This window comes from Chrysemys picta, chromosome 9 (assembly GCF_011386835.1).
Source record: "Chrysemys picta bellii isolate R12L10 chromosome 9, ASM1138683v2, whole genome shotgun sequence".
NCBI classification, from domain to species: domain Eukaryota; kingdom Metazoa; phylum Chordata; order Testudines; family Emydidae; genus Chrysemys; species Chrysemys picta.
In genome coordinates, this window is record NC_088799.1 from 7496634 (window position 1) to 7512112 (window position 15479).

At 52.5% G+C, this 15479-nt stretch overlaps 2 protein-coding genes across 8 annotated transcripts in view; both read left to right on the top strand.

Annotated features, from left to right (window-relative positions):
- The window catches only part of DVL3 (dishevelled segment polarity protein 3), a 38311-nt gene extending 32156 nt beyond the window's left edge, over nucleotides 1-6155 (top strand). For 5 of the 6 annotated variants that reach the window (XM_042843945.2, XM_065557647.1, XM_024109767.3 and 2 more), the window contains 4 exons: nucleotides 524-655; nucleotides 996-1163; nucleotides 2488-2700; nucleotides 3513-4059. In XM_042843945.2, coding sequence (XP_042699879.2) covers nucleotides 524-655; nucleotides 996-1163; nucleotides 2488-2700; nucleotides 3513-3931 — 932 coding nt within the window. In that variant the 3' untranslated portion in view covers nucleotides 3932-4059. Of the gene's footprint in view, nucleotides 1-523; nucleotides 656-995; nucleotides 1164-2487; nucleotides 2701-3512; nucleotides 4060-4336 lie in introns of those variants that run through there. The other variant, XM_042843946.2, reaches the window with a different exon arrangement.
- Nucleotides 6156-8028: 1873 nt separating this feature from the next.
- Nucleotides 8029-15479, top strand: part of AP2M1 (adaptor related protein complex 2 subunit mu 1) — a 45475-nt gene continuing 38024 nt past the window's right edge. Inside the window, exons 1-2 of one of the 2 annotated variants that reach the window (XM_065557648.1) lie at nucleotides 8082-8172; nucleotides 14073-14140. The gene's annotated coding sequence lies outside the window, so the exon portion shown is untranslated. Of the gene's footprint in view, nucleotides 8173-14072; nucleotides 14141-15479 lie in introns of both variants that reach the window. The other variant, XM_005284028.5, reaches the window with a different exon arrangement.

The window sequence follows — 15479 nt, forward strand, 5'->3', positions numbered from 1 at the left end:
GAGCCAGATGGTCTCCAGGAGGACTATAGGAAAGCTGCCAGGAGCAGAGAGGCCCTGGCAAAGAAGCCGCTCCGTTAGGGGGATTGTTTAGTTGTATTTTGGGGGGTTGCTGAAGGTTGTTGGTGCCACCAGTAACTGGTGCTGTGAGGACAGAGCCGAGGCACGGCACTGGTTCTTTCCTGAGCTCGTGAGACTGGCCTTTCAGGCAAAGCTGGAAGGTGCCAGTTTAATTTCCCAGCTAAACCAGCATCCGGCACGAAGCAGCTTTTAGAGCCTTGCAAACTTAGCAGTAGCTGCTGCTGGCCGGAGGCAGGTTTTTGGTTTGGTTTTGCGAGGGAAGAAAGCTGAGAAGATCTAGACCAGTGGGTGCTGCAGTGTGTTGGCCAGTTCCTCAGTGTTCTGGGGTATGCCTGCGATGTATTGTTCCCTGGCCCATCCCCTTGTGTGTGACACCTCCATGTGGCTCCGTGGCCTCTTCCGTCCCCTCTCATCTCTGCCTCCCTTCCCTTCGTCCGCCTCGCAGGCCTCGATGACTTTCACCTGTCCATCCACAGCGACATGGCCACCATCGTCAAAGCCATGGCCTCCCCCGAGTCAGGTCTGGAGGTGCGCGACCGCATGTGGCTGAAGATCACCATCCCCAATGCCTTCATCGGTAAGAGGCAGCCACTTCCTCCTCTGGGACTGGGGGAGGGGTAGACACATGGGTAGGCAGGCACCTTCCCTATGTGAGGGGATGCTGTTTGGGGACCTTTGCCAAGGGAGCATCCTTCACCATTATGTCCCATTGGCTCGTCCTGTTGGTTGTGCTAGGGAAACAAATAGAATCCTTGGCCTTGTGCTGCCCCTAGGAGTGTCCCTGCACCTCTCTCACCCATGGACCACTCCCATCCCTCACCCCTGGAACAAATTCAGGCCACCCTTGTCTGCCCCCAGAGCCAGCCCTTCCTGTCCTTGCTGTGTTTAACCGTGCTCTTTGGTTAATCTCATGGCAGGTTCAGACGTGGTGGATTGGCTCTATCACCATGTGGAAGGTTTTACAGATCGGCGAGAATCCCGCAAGTACGCCAGCAACCTGCTGAAGGCCGGCTACATCCGACACACTGTGAACAAGATCACCTTCTCAGAGCAGTGCTACTACATCTTTGGAGACCTCTGCGGCAGTACGGACCCCTGCTCTAGTGCTGCTGGGGAAGCGGGGGGTGGTGAGGGTGCTGAAAGGAGACGCTCTGCTCTGCCCTGACAACTCTCTGAGGACAGTCTTGCAGTGGTTTGCCACCTCTAGACTGCCAGCCTGAACCCCTTCCATACTACTCTCCAGTTCTTGGTATATTACTGTGCAGCAATGTCACCATCTTCTGCTGCACAATCCTTTCTCCCGGGCAGGACAGGGAGGAGTAAAACGTCACCTTTTTTTGATCCTGGGCTAAACCTAAACTCCTGGGTGGGTGGGACTGGCTTCGCTCAGTGCTATCAGAGTCTGCACTGTCCTTGGAGGAATGGGCAGGGAGCTGACACCTGGCTGGCTCTGCTCACCTGAGAGGGATGAGAAGGGAAGGGAGACAGACAGACAGACCTAAGGGTGTCTGGCCAGCTCTGATGTTGTCCTTTCTCTTCTGAGCTGGTTTATGACTGACTAGCACAGGGGTTGGCAAACTTTTTGGCCCGAGGGCCACATTTGGGTATGGAAATTGTATGGCAGGCCATGAATGCTCACGGAATTGGGAGTTGGGGTGCGGGAGGGCAGGACGGAGGGAGGGCTCCGGCTAGGGGTGCAGGCTCTGGGATGAGGTTGGGGATGAGGAGTTGGGGGTGCAGGAGGGTGCTCTGGGCTAGGACTGAGGGGTTCAGAGGGTGGGAGGGGGATCAGGGTTGGGGCATGTGAGTGGGTCAGGGTGGCAGGCTCCGGGTGGTGCTTACCTGAAGCAGCTCCCAGAAACAGTGGCATATCCCCCCTGTCCACAGGTGCCACCCCTGCAGCTCCCATTGGCTGCGGTTCCCGGCCAATGGGAGCTGCAGGGGTGGCACTTGGGGTGGGGGCAGCGTGCAGAGCCCCCTGGCTGCCTCTACACGTAGGAGCCAAAGGGAGGATGTGCTGTTGCTTCTGGGAGCCATGCAGAGTGGGGCAAGACCCCAACCTCGCTCCCCGGCTGGAGTGGGGCAAGCCCCAGACCCCACTTCCCGGCGGGAGCTCGAGGGCCAGATTAAAACATCTGGAGGGCCAGATGTGGCCCCCGGGCTGTAGTTTGCCCACCTCTGATCTAGCAGATCATTGATCCTCTGTCTGACCAAGTGGGGAACAGTAACCCCCAACATAGCCTGGGCTGGTCTCTGGCAAGGAGGTGATAGCTGCCCCCTGAAATCTTCTGCCCCTCTTGCGGGTACCCCATGATTACCTGTCAGCTGGGATGAGGGTGAGGTTGTCCCACTGTACATGGCTGTTTTCATTTCAGGACTAACCCAGGTTCTCTATTTGCTTCTCTCCAGACATGGCTAACCTGTCCCTGCATGACCATGACGGATCCAGCGGAGCCTCAGATCAGGATACGTTGGCTCCACTCCCCCACCCAGGAGCCGCACCGTGGCCCATGGCTTTCCCATATCAATACCCACCGCCTCATCCATACAACCCCCACCCAGGATTCCCTGACCCAGGCTACAGCTATGGTGGGGGCAGTGCAGGCAGCCAGCACAGTGAAGGTAAGTGAATGAAAGGAACTGAAATGTGCCATTGGGGTATTTTCCTTAACACCTTTGGAGAGCAAGCCAAGATCTGGGTCATCTCCTGGAACGAGGAATATGTCTCCTCTCCTCTCCGGCCCCCCATTCACGTGCACAAAGCACAGTTGGGCAGGTGCATTGCAGAGCTGCTTTGAAGCATCAAGTATGGGCCAGGGCCACAGGCTAGATTCTGGGCATGATGGAACCAGAGTATGATGCTTCCTGTCACAGAGCCTCTGGTGGGCTAGAGGGCAGAGTTTGAAAGGAGGCCAGCTTTGCTGCAGTGTTGCCCTGTCCTGGGGCTGGTTTATTATGGTAGTGCCTGAGGACCACCCAAGACCGGGGCTAGGCCTGTCCAAATACAGAGTAGCAGAGAGTCCTGGCCCTGAAGATCTTAACAATCTGAATAGACCAGACAGACACGGGGTGGAGGAAGGGGTAGAACTCACAAGCAGAGTGAACAATGTGATGGCAGCAAATGGCATGTTACTTCTGTGTTTCTTTAAATGTTTAGTTTTTATTTGGTGGGGAGGGCTAGGTCAGAGGGTATCAGCTACATGGAAAGAAAAGGGAAGGGAGAGGGGGCATGGCTTTGGCTGCTTCTGCCCTTCCTGGCTGGGGTCTGGCTGGTTCCTCTCCGCAGTTTTTCCCAAGGCCATGTGTTGTGGCCTTGGCTTAGGGGAGGCTCCTTTTATTCCAGTCTCTCCCTTCCCCTGCTGTGCCGGCTGGGGTTGCATGTTGGGGGACCGTTGTCGGGGTCATTCCCTAACCTTGCCTTGGGCTTCTTGCAGGGAGTCGCAGCAGCGGTTCAAACCGCAGCGGCAGTGAGAGGAGAAAGGAGAGAGACCCGAAGGCTGGCGAGTCCAAGTCGGGCGGCAGTGGCAGTGAGTCGGACCACACCACCCGGAGCAGTATGCGGCGGGAGCGGGCGGCCAGTGAGCGCTCGGTGCCAGCCAGCCAGCGCAGCCAGCACTCCCTAGCTCACAGCATCCGCAGCCACCACAGCCAGCAGTCGTATGGGCCGCCTGGCCTGCCACCCCTCTACAGCCCGCCCATGCTGCTGATGCCTCCGCCGCCTTCTGCCATGGGGCCCCCAGGAGCCCCGCCGGGCCGTGACCTGGCCTCTGTGCCCCCTGAACTGACGGCCAGTAGACAGTCGTTCCGAATGGCCATGGGCAATCCCAGTGAGTTCTTTGTGGATGTAATGTGAAGCACCCGTCCCCCTGTCTGTCTGCTGCCCTCGTCGGTTTGTCTTCTAGGAACAGCCCTGGCTTCACTTTGTTTTTTTTTTTGTCTTGATAACTAAAAAAGGGAAAAATAAACTGAACTAAACTTTGATTTTAATCCCTACTCCCGTGGCGTGGAGGCGGGGGCCAGCAGGCCTTGCTGAGCCCTGCCAGCCCCGCCGGCCCAGCCCACCTCCGGACTCGTGTGTGCAGAGACAAGTTGCTGCTGCTTGTGCAAGCCCCTAACTCCCATTTCTAACCCCATTAACCCGCATCCATCCTGGTGCCTGTGCTGCTCGCCCGTGTGTAGCTGCCGCTGCCACTTCACTCCTTCCACCCTAAACGTCTCCTCTTTCTTTTCACCCTTTTGTGTTTCTTCTGTCAAGCAGCAAAGAATTACGGGGTGTTTGACTTCCTCTGAGCTTGCCGCCCGCAGGGGTGAGAGCTGGAGCATGGCATGGCAGCTTGGCCCAACAGAGGAGGACACGAAGCCCCAAGGGCGCTGGGCACGTACGGTGCTGAAGATGGCTTCTTTCCCAATAGCTGAAGACGCCCCCCCGTCCCCTCTACAGCCCTGAGAGGGGAGCAGGGTGCAGCTCCAGCCTTGTGTGTGTTCAGATCAATAAATGTAGCCATCTCCTGGCCAATGGCATGAATGTTCCATGGCTTCAGTGCCTCTGGGGAGTGGAGAAGGTGAGGCCCCAGCTGGGAGGGTACCACTCTCTGTTCCCCCACTCCACCACAACATGCTCAGGCTTGGGCCAGGGTCTGTTACTCTCTGTACAGCATTACACCCAGTGCACCCCTGTGGCAAGGCCCCACTTGGGTTTGGAGGCAGTACGCTAATGAGGCTCTGTTCCTGACTGAGTGCTGCTGGGTCATTAGCTCCCATGGGAGGTACAGGCCAGCACCAGGAGCCTGAAATTGCTGAAGTACCTGCCATCCATTACTCAAGGCTCTGCTCGTGCCCATGAGCTGCCTGGTGTGGATTTGGCTGAACGTGAGGGTTCAATTGCACCTGCCGCTCTGCAAGTGCGGGTGTCTAGCTCTGAAAATGTGCCTTTAGTCTAGGCAGCCTCTCCCACCCCCTGCATGACCATGGGCCTGGCGACCCATTCCGTGGCCACAGAGCATGCTCCATCCAGGCCTGCTGTGTGTAGCTGGGGGCAACAGCTACTGGCTGTACTCTCCTACACTGCTGCTTAGCCGCAGGCTTAAGGTGCAGAAGCTATTAGGCCTAATCAGAGCAAGAGGAGGGGGTAAGAAGCTGAGTAAGGGGCAGCCTTGGTGTTTCTAGAGTGGGGGCCAGCACAATGGCAAGTCCCCTTGCGTTTGCTGCCTCCCTCCGTTGTTCTAGAGGGGTAAGGGGCTTCCTGTCCTCATCCTCTCCATGGACAAGGGAGGGGTGGGGACGGACCAGGAGACTGGAGAGTGACAGCCTTGGCCCTGCTGTGACAGTCCCTACTTGAGATGCTGCCCCCTTCTGTGACGTGGTACTGCAGGCCCTTGCCTGTGGCATGTGTGCAGGGCCGGGGCCCAGTCCCGGTGGAGGACTGCAGTCAGTTTAGCTGTTAGGGAAAAGTTCCCTTTTTCTCCATCAGCCTCCTGGAGTCTCTTGGAGCCCTGCTCCTCACGCCTGATGCTGGTGTGACAGAGAGGCTATCTTGGGTAACTGGCTAGTGCACGAGACAGTACATGGTACGCTACGCTCCACCGCAGCCAATGAGGGGCTTTGCCACAGTCTTTCCCTTTCCTCCCTGGGTCCTCTCGCTGCCGTGCAACAGCTTCCTCTGCAACCGTGTAAACTCCTTGGAGTTGTGGTTATTCTTCTCAGCAGGTGAAATATATCTTACACCTGGCACCAGCTCATCTACTGCCCTGTCTGCCATCCCAGCACCAGCCATCCTGCCCTATGTGCCATCCTCCTGCCCCTCTATCACAGCACCAGCTCTTCTACAGTCGTCCATTCTTCTAGCTCCCTACCATGCTACCAGTTCGTCTACTGTGCATAATCCTTCATATCTACCCTGGTGCCAGCCTGTCTAATATCCACTATCCTGCCAGCTCACGCTGCCACCTACCATCCTACCCTGCCTTCCAGCCAACTCATCATCCTGGCATTGGCCTGGCTTCTCCCCCTGCCCACTGGGTTTTATAAAAACAAAACCAATCTCCTTGTTTTTATTTATAAACATAGTTTTATTGGAATCCTGGCTCCTGTTGGTTTTATTACTCTTCTGGCCTGCGTCTTCGGCTGGTGTGGCTGGCTTGCAGCAGGCTTCCCTCGCTGCTGAGGCCTAGAATACTTGATCCTATTCATTTCCTGATGAGCTCTTCCCAGATGTTTCCGGCTCTGGCAAGTGAACAGTCACTGTCTGTCCTATACTGCTGCTCCTCCAACAGAAAGAGACTCTCATACTCACTGAGGCCCAACCCACAGGGGTGTGTTATATTTTCAAATGTGTGCCCTGATGAAGGTCATTAGGAAAAAGAAGCTGTAACATCTCTTAACTAAAACCTAAACTGCAGGGCTTGATCTATTCTTTCTTCTTAGGCCTGTCTTAAATAGAGGGAAGCTAATGCAACGCCCATAGAATTGAAGGGGATGGGTGAATAATCTCCCCACCCCCTCTCCCTCCATCTGCTGTGTATACATGGCAATAAATGGGTTTCAGTAGCAACCCCCACCCCTCCGACATGTATGGGGTTCAGTATACAGCAGGCTCTACACTACAAATTTCTGCTGGCATAGCTGTCGGGCCGGCAGTGTGCGGGGCGTGCGAAAAGCTAGTTTAGGTGCGGTTATACCTGCAAAACGCTGCTTTTGGTGGGCTGGCTTATTTGGCTCGGAGGGGGGTAGAATAAGTTATGCTGCCAAAAGTGAAGTTTTGCCAGTATAAACTGGGCCTGTGTCTATGCTAGGAGCACCTTGATGACAGGTATAACTGTACTAGTAAAGCCTTCCAAGTGCAGACTTGGCCTCTACACCTCCCACCTGTCTCCTGCATGTGACTGCAGTTCTGGTTCCAGCTCAACTTGGCTTCCTGCCTTTGACACCTTTATCTTTAATAGCATCACAGAAGAGAACGTGTCCTATTGCTAATACAGCAGGCTTGGGCTGAACTGGTCCCTTTAGACATTTTAGGGCTTTTTCCAGGCCCTGGTTTGGACAAATGAGGCAGAAGAGTGACCAAGAAATTAGGAGAGTTGCCAACTCTGGCAATAGCTGGTGTTTAAATTTGAAGCCCCAGCTTCTGGAGGCAAGTGACTGGGGGAGAATCTCAGCTTTATTTTTTTAAAGCCCTCATGGGTGCAAACCCAAAGCCTAAAAGTGGGCCCAAGACATAAAAGTCTCAAAAGCCAGAAGGGAAATAAAAAGAACTTCTTTAACCTCACCGTTTTAAGCTAATCTCATTATTTGATTATTGAATGTTGGGGGAGAGTGTGAGGAGGTGGGGAAGGTGAATTAGGGGATGAAGCATTTTGCCAATCTGTGCCTTAGTTTCCCACTCTGAAGAAAGAATGCTGGGGCGGCTCCCAGCTGCCAGGCAAGTGCCAGCCGGGCTTTGGCTGGGAGGGATTCTATAAGCTTGGGAGTGGCATTAAAGTGCCTGCACTGATGGGGCTCCCCGCCCTGACCCCAGAGACACCCACAGGTGCTATATGGCCCCTGCTGTCCCATCCCACCGCACACTGGTGGCCAGAGCTCCCGCAGGCTCGACCCCAGCTCTGGGAATAAGGGTGTGCCTCCTACGCTGACAGAGCCCCGCGGCCGCAGCCCAACCCTCTGGATTTGCGGGACATTTCTTTTCCCCAACCTCGGGCTCGAACTCAGCCCGCTGGCGCTGTCCATCTTCAGGGACTACAAGCCGCAGCATGCAACGCCCCCTCCAGGAGGTCCACGGTCTCCCTCGCGGGGGTCTGGCCGGGGAGACTACAAATCCCAGTATGCAGTGCGAGTGGCCTCTGACGCCGCGCGGCTCAAGCTGTCGCGGTGCATACTGGGCCATGAAGTTTTCGCGTCCTCAGCCTGCGCGCTTCTCCCTTCCCGCCGGCCCCGCCCTCCTGGAGGCGCATGCGCAGAGGCTGCCGGGCGTGGGATGGGCATGCGCAGATGCGGCGGCTCTGCAGTAATGGGGGGGCGCCTTAGGGAGGGGGGAGTAGCCGCCATCTTGGGGACTGGGCGGAGAGAGGGCGCGAGAGCGAGCTGAGGCAGCACTGGCAGGTGAGGCCGGGCAGCGGCTCCTGGGCGCGGCGGGGCCCTCCTCTGCCCCAAGCTGCCCTGGGCGGGTGCCTCACCTCAGGGGCCCTGTGGGTCGGGCTAGGGGGCGATCTCCCGTCAGGGCGGGGTGGGGAGCTCCTCGCCCCGCGGGGCTCTGGCCTCGGGGCGTGGGTCACAGCCTGCCCCGCCTGCCTGGAAGCGAGGTGCTGCCCTGGGGCGGCGAGCTCCCCCCTTCCCTGGTGTCCTGTGGTGGGTGCCGGCTGGGCGGGGGCAGGGCTCGGCCCCTAAAGCTCCCCCGGTATCTGGGCGGGGGGGAACAGACCCCGCCTCTAGGGGGCAGGGGAAGGAGACACCCGGTATTTTGAGGGGAAATGGACCCTATAGCTGGGGTGTGTGGAATACCCTGTGTATTCTGGGGGGAACATAGACCCTATAGCTGGGGTGTGTGGAATACCCTGTGTATTCTGGGGGGACCATAGACCCTATAGCTGGGGGCGGGGTCCAAGGGAGGGCAAGACCTTGTATTTTGGTGGTGGTGGGGAATAGACCCTGTACCTCGGAAGGAGTGTGCAAGAGAGGGGGTGATGCTGTCTGGGGGTGGGGGAGAAATAGTCAGGAAAAATGATGAAACACAAGAAACCCAGAGACAGGGTCTCTCCCTCCCTTACACCCCCTTCCCAAATACAGAGTCTAAGTGCTTTAGATAAGGAAGTCTGATGGCTCCCTGGTTGGCTCACCCCTGACGTGGGAGAAGCTGCAAGGAAAAGAATCTCTTCATCCTTGGCTTGCGGTGGGTGGGAGCTTGGCTTGTAGCTCCAAATGCCTTGTGCTGGGACTAACAAATGTTGAGGTAACCAGCACCTGGCTGGGTCAGCACTTGGGTGGGAGACTCCAAGGAGAAAACAAGTACTGCAGGAAAAGTGATGAGGGTGGCTTTTCTCCTGTGTCTGCATACAGCCCGTTGCTCTGCTGAGATACGGAGTATGGTAAGAGGCAGTATGCTCGAGAGAAGAGATAAAACCAAGGTCCTGTGGTTATTGTGATCTCCTGACCCTTTGCTATGCTATGTAGGCCACTTTTCCTTTTGTAATTGGGTTATTTTCGTGTGCATCCTGTGTACATTCTAGTCTGGCTCACTAAAAATCTCCCGCAGTTCCTGCTGGATAGAATTATTCCTTTCTTGTTGTATAGGGTTGCTGGGCAGCTGTTAAACAGCTGGGGTGCTCCCCCTCAGGCCTGCATAGTGGTAAGTCAAAGATATATTGAGAGCTAAATCCTAATATCTGTAGTCTGTTCTCCAGAATGCACATATCCTTATCGCTAGGTGAGAACAGTGTCTATTTGACACCCCACTTCAAATGCTAAAGCACTGTTGCTGTGGGGTACCAGCTGGTTATTGTGATCCATCTGAAACACCCGTCATGGCAACAAACTATTATGAGTCATCTTAGCATTGATTATGCAGCTGAAAGTCCTTGAGTGAAATGAGAATTAAGTCAGGATATGTAGATCTACCTTGAAGGTGGTGTGGTGTAATCTAACATGACAGGTTAAAGTGAGCAAAGGCCTCATAAGGGGATCAGGAGTACCCCCTCCCCAAAATTATCTGCATTATTGATGTAAACATGAATTAGCTGGCTTATGGATTGCAGCTTCTTTCTGTAAAGCCTACTGGGCTGAGACATTATTAGCTCTGATAACTGTAAATTCTTGTTCCGAGGTTGAAAATTAGGCCCTTTTCACACAGCTCTTCCACTGCATTCCCATTTCCTTTCTCTGGGCTTTTGGATTCTGTAGAGTTGCAGGAAACCCAGTGTCTGTTTATCAGGCAATGTAATTGGCTTCTCTCCCCACTAGGAAGCTAATCTTCTATGATCTCTCTTTCCTATTTTAAGCTGTAGGCTTTTTGATTACTACTCTTATCCCCTCAGCACCATAGACTGCTGTCAGACTTTACCCTCGGGCTGCCCAAAGTCAGAACCTGGAACGTTTCCAGGTAGGGAAACCTGAATGCTTTGTGCATTCCAAAGGTCTGGGATATTAGGGACCCTTCTTATTGAGCGCACATTCTGTGTAGTTACAGGCTGTATTTACAGTGAAGAGTCTCTGTTAGCATAGCTATGCTGCCATAGGCCCCTAATGTAGCATGCACCAATTGGAGGTTTTTTTGCTTGTGTAGGAATGCCACCTTCCCAAACGACATTAGCTATACAGTCAGAAAGAAGCACTCTTCTGTCAGCCTAGATTCATCTACTTGGGGGGGGGGGGGGGGGTTTGTTGGCATAGCTGTGTTGATGGGGTGAGTGGATTTTGCACACTCTTGACTGATATAACTACGCTGATATAAGTTTAAAATGTAGACCAAGCCACAGCCTCTTATTAGAAAAGGTTTGGGCTCCTTAAGAAGTAGAGCTGATGCCATTCTGATCAGTTAGCAGGAGCAACATTACTTGTCCCTGAAAGCTTTGTTAGCAGTCTGGTCTCTCATCTGGTGTGATGCTACCAAACTCTTTCTCTAATTTTTTGTGTATGATGCTTTGGTAGAAGGCAGCATCACTTCTCTTGTGTTGTAAGGGCTCCATCCCTGGTAACTAGTACCTCAGTGTTGTCCTTTTCTTGGAGACTCAGTTTGTCAGTTTCTTTTCAGGGTGGTTGGGGAGAGGTCCTTTGAAAGAGATCAGGAAACCTCTCTGCCCAGGAATGCCCAGAATGGCACATTTAGAATTTCTCTCTCATAAAAGATGATAGACCCCTGGCGTTATGGATGGCTTGCAGCATGAGAAGTTGAGAAGTAAATGACTGGAAATGTGCATTGGTGTTGGAATGAAAGAAAACATCTCTTCTGTCTTAGACTAAAAGGATGAATAAAGGATAGTTCAGGGTGCTAAATGCATCATAAATACTTGTACCATACAGCCTACAGCTTCCTTTCTCTTTAATACAGAGAGGTGACCAACAGAGACTACAGGTCCCAGTAAGCAGCATTTCATCTTGATCCCAGCAGGAGAGAGATTAATACTTCTAGATTAATTGAACAGCATGCTGGGACCCAGGACTCAAAATACACTTGTTCACTTAGCAATGGCAATAGCAAGCTTTCCCTGATGTGTTGGGGGCCTAAACCATCAATTTTCTGAAGTCTAAGCGTTCACTTAAACCCTAAACCTACGTTTCTAGCTTTTAATCTTCCAAGGGGGGTGGAATGGAACTCATTTTCATGAGATGCTAGTACCTTTTTCTGCTTAGCTTTGTCAAGCAACAGCAGTGAGAAATGAAAGACTCGACTGTGGCTTTTGAGAACCCTAAAAGCAGCAATGCAACTCAACTGTTCACTTCACACTGCTGGTTGGAAAACTTACGAGCAGCAGTGGAGGGAGAAACTGGAGCTGTTTTTGGGGAGAAAACTTCAAAATCAGAGGCTAAAGAAAGGGTAGGATATTGAGAATCTCTTTTCCCTCATCTCCAGGCAGCAGTCTAGAGCAGAGACAAGCAGAAAGCTCTTTATCTCTGGAAGTAGTGCTTCAAACGGACACCCTCTGTCCACGGACTGATTATATGAAACATGGCACCCTCAAGTCAGATAGAAATCCCAGTACTCTTTTCCCTCCTGTCTTCCTGCTCTGAGGACTTACTGAGCTGGACTTAAAACCAGGGTATTGTCCCTGAAACTCCAGTGGTGTTCACCTTTGGCCTTGGCTACACTGGTGCTGGTGTGAAACCCCCCCCCCCCCCCCCGAGCACAGCGAGTACATCACTGTAAAGCGCCAGTGTAATCAGAGCCTGCAGTGCTGCACGCTCGCTCGCAGTGCTGCACGCTCGCTCGCAGTGCTGCACGCTCGCTCGCAGTGCTGCACGCTCGCTCGCAGTGCTGCACGCTCGCTCGCAGTGCTGCACGCTATTCCCCTCGGAGAGTTCTCGCAGTGCTGGCGGCCCGACTACACTCGCGCTTCACAGCACTGCCGCGACAGCGCTGGGAAGTCCAGAGTGTAGCCAAGGCCTTTGTCTTGAAACTATCTCTGGGTGGGTTTAGGCCTCCATATTTGTAAGGGCGGTTGCTGTCCGTTCCCTCACCATAAACCAAGTGCAGCTCATGGACTCCTTATCGGGCCACATTAGGTACTTGCCGGGAAAGTTTGGGTGCTTGAGTATTAGTTTGTCAGCTGCTTTGAGCTGTAGGGTGGCATTGTCTGATCTGATAATACCAACTCTAACCAGAAAGTAATTGGCTTACTAAGCAACCTCATTTTGCTTAACTCAGATCTCTGAACCTAATCCTCTTCCTCTTTCAGCCACTGTCACACTTGTACTGGGCTTCAAGAGCAATTTGCTTTACCATGTAATGCTTTATGCAATGCTGAATTCCTGCCTTGGTGGGAGTTGGGGGTTGCTTGTGACTCATTCCTGTAGATGTATTGCTACTCAGAGGAAACGTTTTCCTGGATTCTTCCTAGTGCTGTCCTCATCTAGCTGCTGCTGGGTCTTGGGCTGCTTAGTCAGATAAGCTCATTAATGTTCAGGAACCTCACTCATTACTTGGAAATCACACCTCAAACCAATTTAGTAGGCTACTAAATAAACACACAATGGTTTGAGCAGTGAACAGCAGACCAGATTAGGTGATGGCTGGTGAAAAGCAGTGCTGTGTAAGTATCATGCGTACCGAGGAAATAGTTACTCTTCAGCTTTCATGCATTTCCATCCATGTGCAATTTGTGCTGGGGAAGGATACTGGCTTGGAGACTGAGCACTTCTTAGCTGGAGTAAGTACAGCCTGGGTAAGGGCACTGCAAGCTTTCCCAATACCATGGGCTCCCACCAGAGTGCCTCATTCCTCACCCAGCCAAACTTCCTGATGGCTACTAGGAACTGGACTGAAACGATCAACTTGTTTCACAAAGGGGCTGTTGCACATGGAGATGGCTTTCGGTCACTACCAACTAGAGTGACTTGGTAGGTATTGCATCCATCTACCAAGTCTTGACCTTTTCCTTTCTGGCAGCTGTTTGGTAGGGCAGCCAGATAAACTATGCTTCAAACGCTGCTCTGATCTCCTACAACAGTGGTTTTCAAACTATTTGGAAAAAGATATGCACCCTAAAAATGTAGTTTACCACATACCCCATCTGAGATAAGGTTATAATATACCTGTGATGAGATTTGCCTAGTCTTATTAAAGAAAATGTGGTGTCTGCCATTGCAGGATTTTTTTCCCTTGTACCGCCGATGAGAACCCATGTACCCCTACGGGTACACACACCTCAGTTTGAAAAGCGCTGCCCCACATCAGACAAGAGCCAGTTTGCTTTGACAAACTGCTGCTACCTGCTATCGTTCTCCTTTGGTGGAGGGACACCTTCATAGTAAGGACTAGCATGTGCATGTGTGTACATGGCTGGTAGCCCATAATGTCTTCCTTAAAGATAGGTGGTAGCATGCCTGGACATACACAGACTTCAACCTTTCTCTGCTAATGCTGCACTAATGGAAGTACTTTTGGGTTTCTGATTATTCTGCGTGGTGATAGTTGAAGCTTTATTATGGTGATGAGGACAGTATAGGAACTTGAATAGAATTCCTGTCCTGCTTACAGACTTGCTTTTAGACTACAATTTCAAAGGTGTAGTGAGGATGCAGCACAGAGAAGCTTGGCTATACTGTACATCCGTTTTTCATGGCAGGAGGCTGGGCTCAGAATTTCAGCGGAGATGTGTTTTACACAGCTTCCCTGTTGTCCTCCGTGAGGAGGGGAGTTCTCTGAAGTCAGCCAGTGAGAATACAAGCTACCCCATTAGCTTTTTGACAGAGATGTGTATTGGCATGTGCTTGCTTTAGGAAAGTCCATGGTAGTTTCCATAATAGTGGGATACAATAATAGCCTTAACACTTGTTTCTCCTCTTTCTAGAAGAAAACAAACACATCTTCTGGCAAGTTTTGAACTTGAAGCTTCTGCAGATGTTTCCTCTTAATCAGGTGATGGCAGGAAACTGCTGAGATTAGGATTTCAAGCAGTGGTTCTCAACCTATTTACCATTGTGGGCCACATAATGCAGCTCTCTGGGTTATGTGGGCCGCATCCACACAATACTACCTGTATGGCCCTGAGGATGTCTAATGGGTTGCAGCTGTGTGCTGATTAGGCTGCAAGCAGCCTGTGGGTTGAGAACCACTGGTTTAGAGCCTGGAATTGGGAGTGAGTTGAAAGCTGCTAGTTTCTTCCTAGAGAAATGGAGGGAATTAGTGTACTGAATGGTGGTGTCTTCATTTTCACTCTGCTATAAGAGGTGTGTATGTGGGTGGGTGGGGGTGTGTGCCTTCAGGACTGGGGAAGTTGGGGGAGGGAAGAGTAGGATAGGAGCCTGCAAGTGGGCTGTGGGGGGGTTAGGAGTGCCTGTCAGCACCACATTCTCCCTTCCCATTTGAAGCTACTGCCCCCTCCCTGATCCCTTTGCCCTGGCCTGCCTGGGTGGTGATGTGGAAATGACTCTCAGACCTGTCTCAGGCTGCTGATTGTGGGCTGGAGGGCGATGTGCTTCACTGTGTGTGTGTGGTGGGGGACGGGGGAGAGGGAAGAATAGAACAAATGGTGACCTGTAGCCCTGGGGAGGGCAGGAACCCCTGTGTATAAGCTGGGAATCTGGAGGTTTTAGCCCCTCTCGTTCCTCTATGTGTTAGCTGGGGTACTAATGCCCCAGGGAGGGGATGTGAACACCTACTGAGACAAGTGAAGCAGTTAACACCTTTGAGCTATTGTTGGTCTGTATTCTTCTCCACTGGGTGTTCTGTTCAGACATCTCAATGAAATGAAGGGAGTCATGTCACACCTCTCTGATCCACTTATGCTGCAGGTGGTTGTGTAGAGTGTCTTCCCAATGCATTAGGCTCAGATTTGGGGAAGAACCAGGCTGTGCTGGGAAAGTAGAGATAGATGACAAGATTGTGAAGGGGTTAAAACACACCAGTACAGTCTTTGGCAGGAGTAATGGCCAAGAAGGAGCCAGGAAAAGTGGGAGGAGGCAGGGGAGCATAGGGTATATTGAGATCACTTTTTTAAAAACAAGGACATTAAATGCCCCAAAACTCTAATGCAGAGTTAAGGTTGCCCAGTGGGGCCTTGTGCCCTTCCAGAACGTGGAAAGTGGCTAAACTGAAAAGTCTAAAACAGTAATACAAAGCTAAGATACACCCTATCCCTGCCCCACTGGAGCTGGCAATGAGCACTAGGAAAATTTCAGTAAGAGTGTTGCAACAGTTAATAAATCACCAATGGAAGTGGTGGATTTCCCCCTCCTGCTGGCATCAAATCTAGATT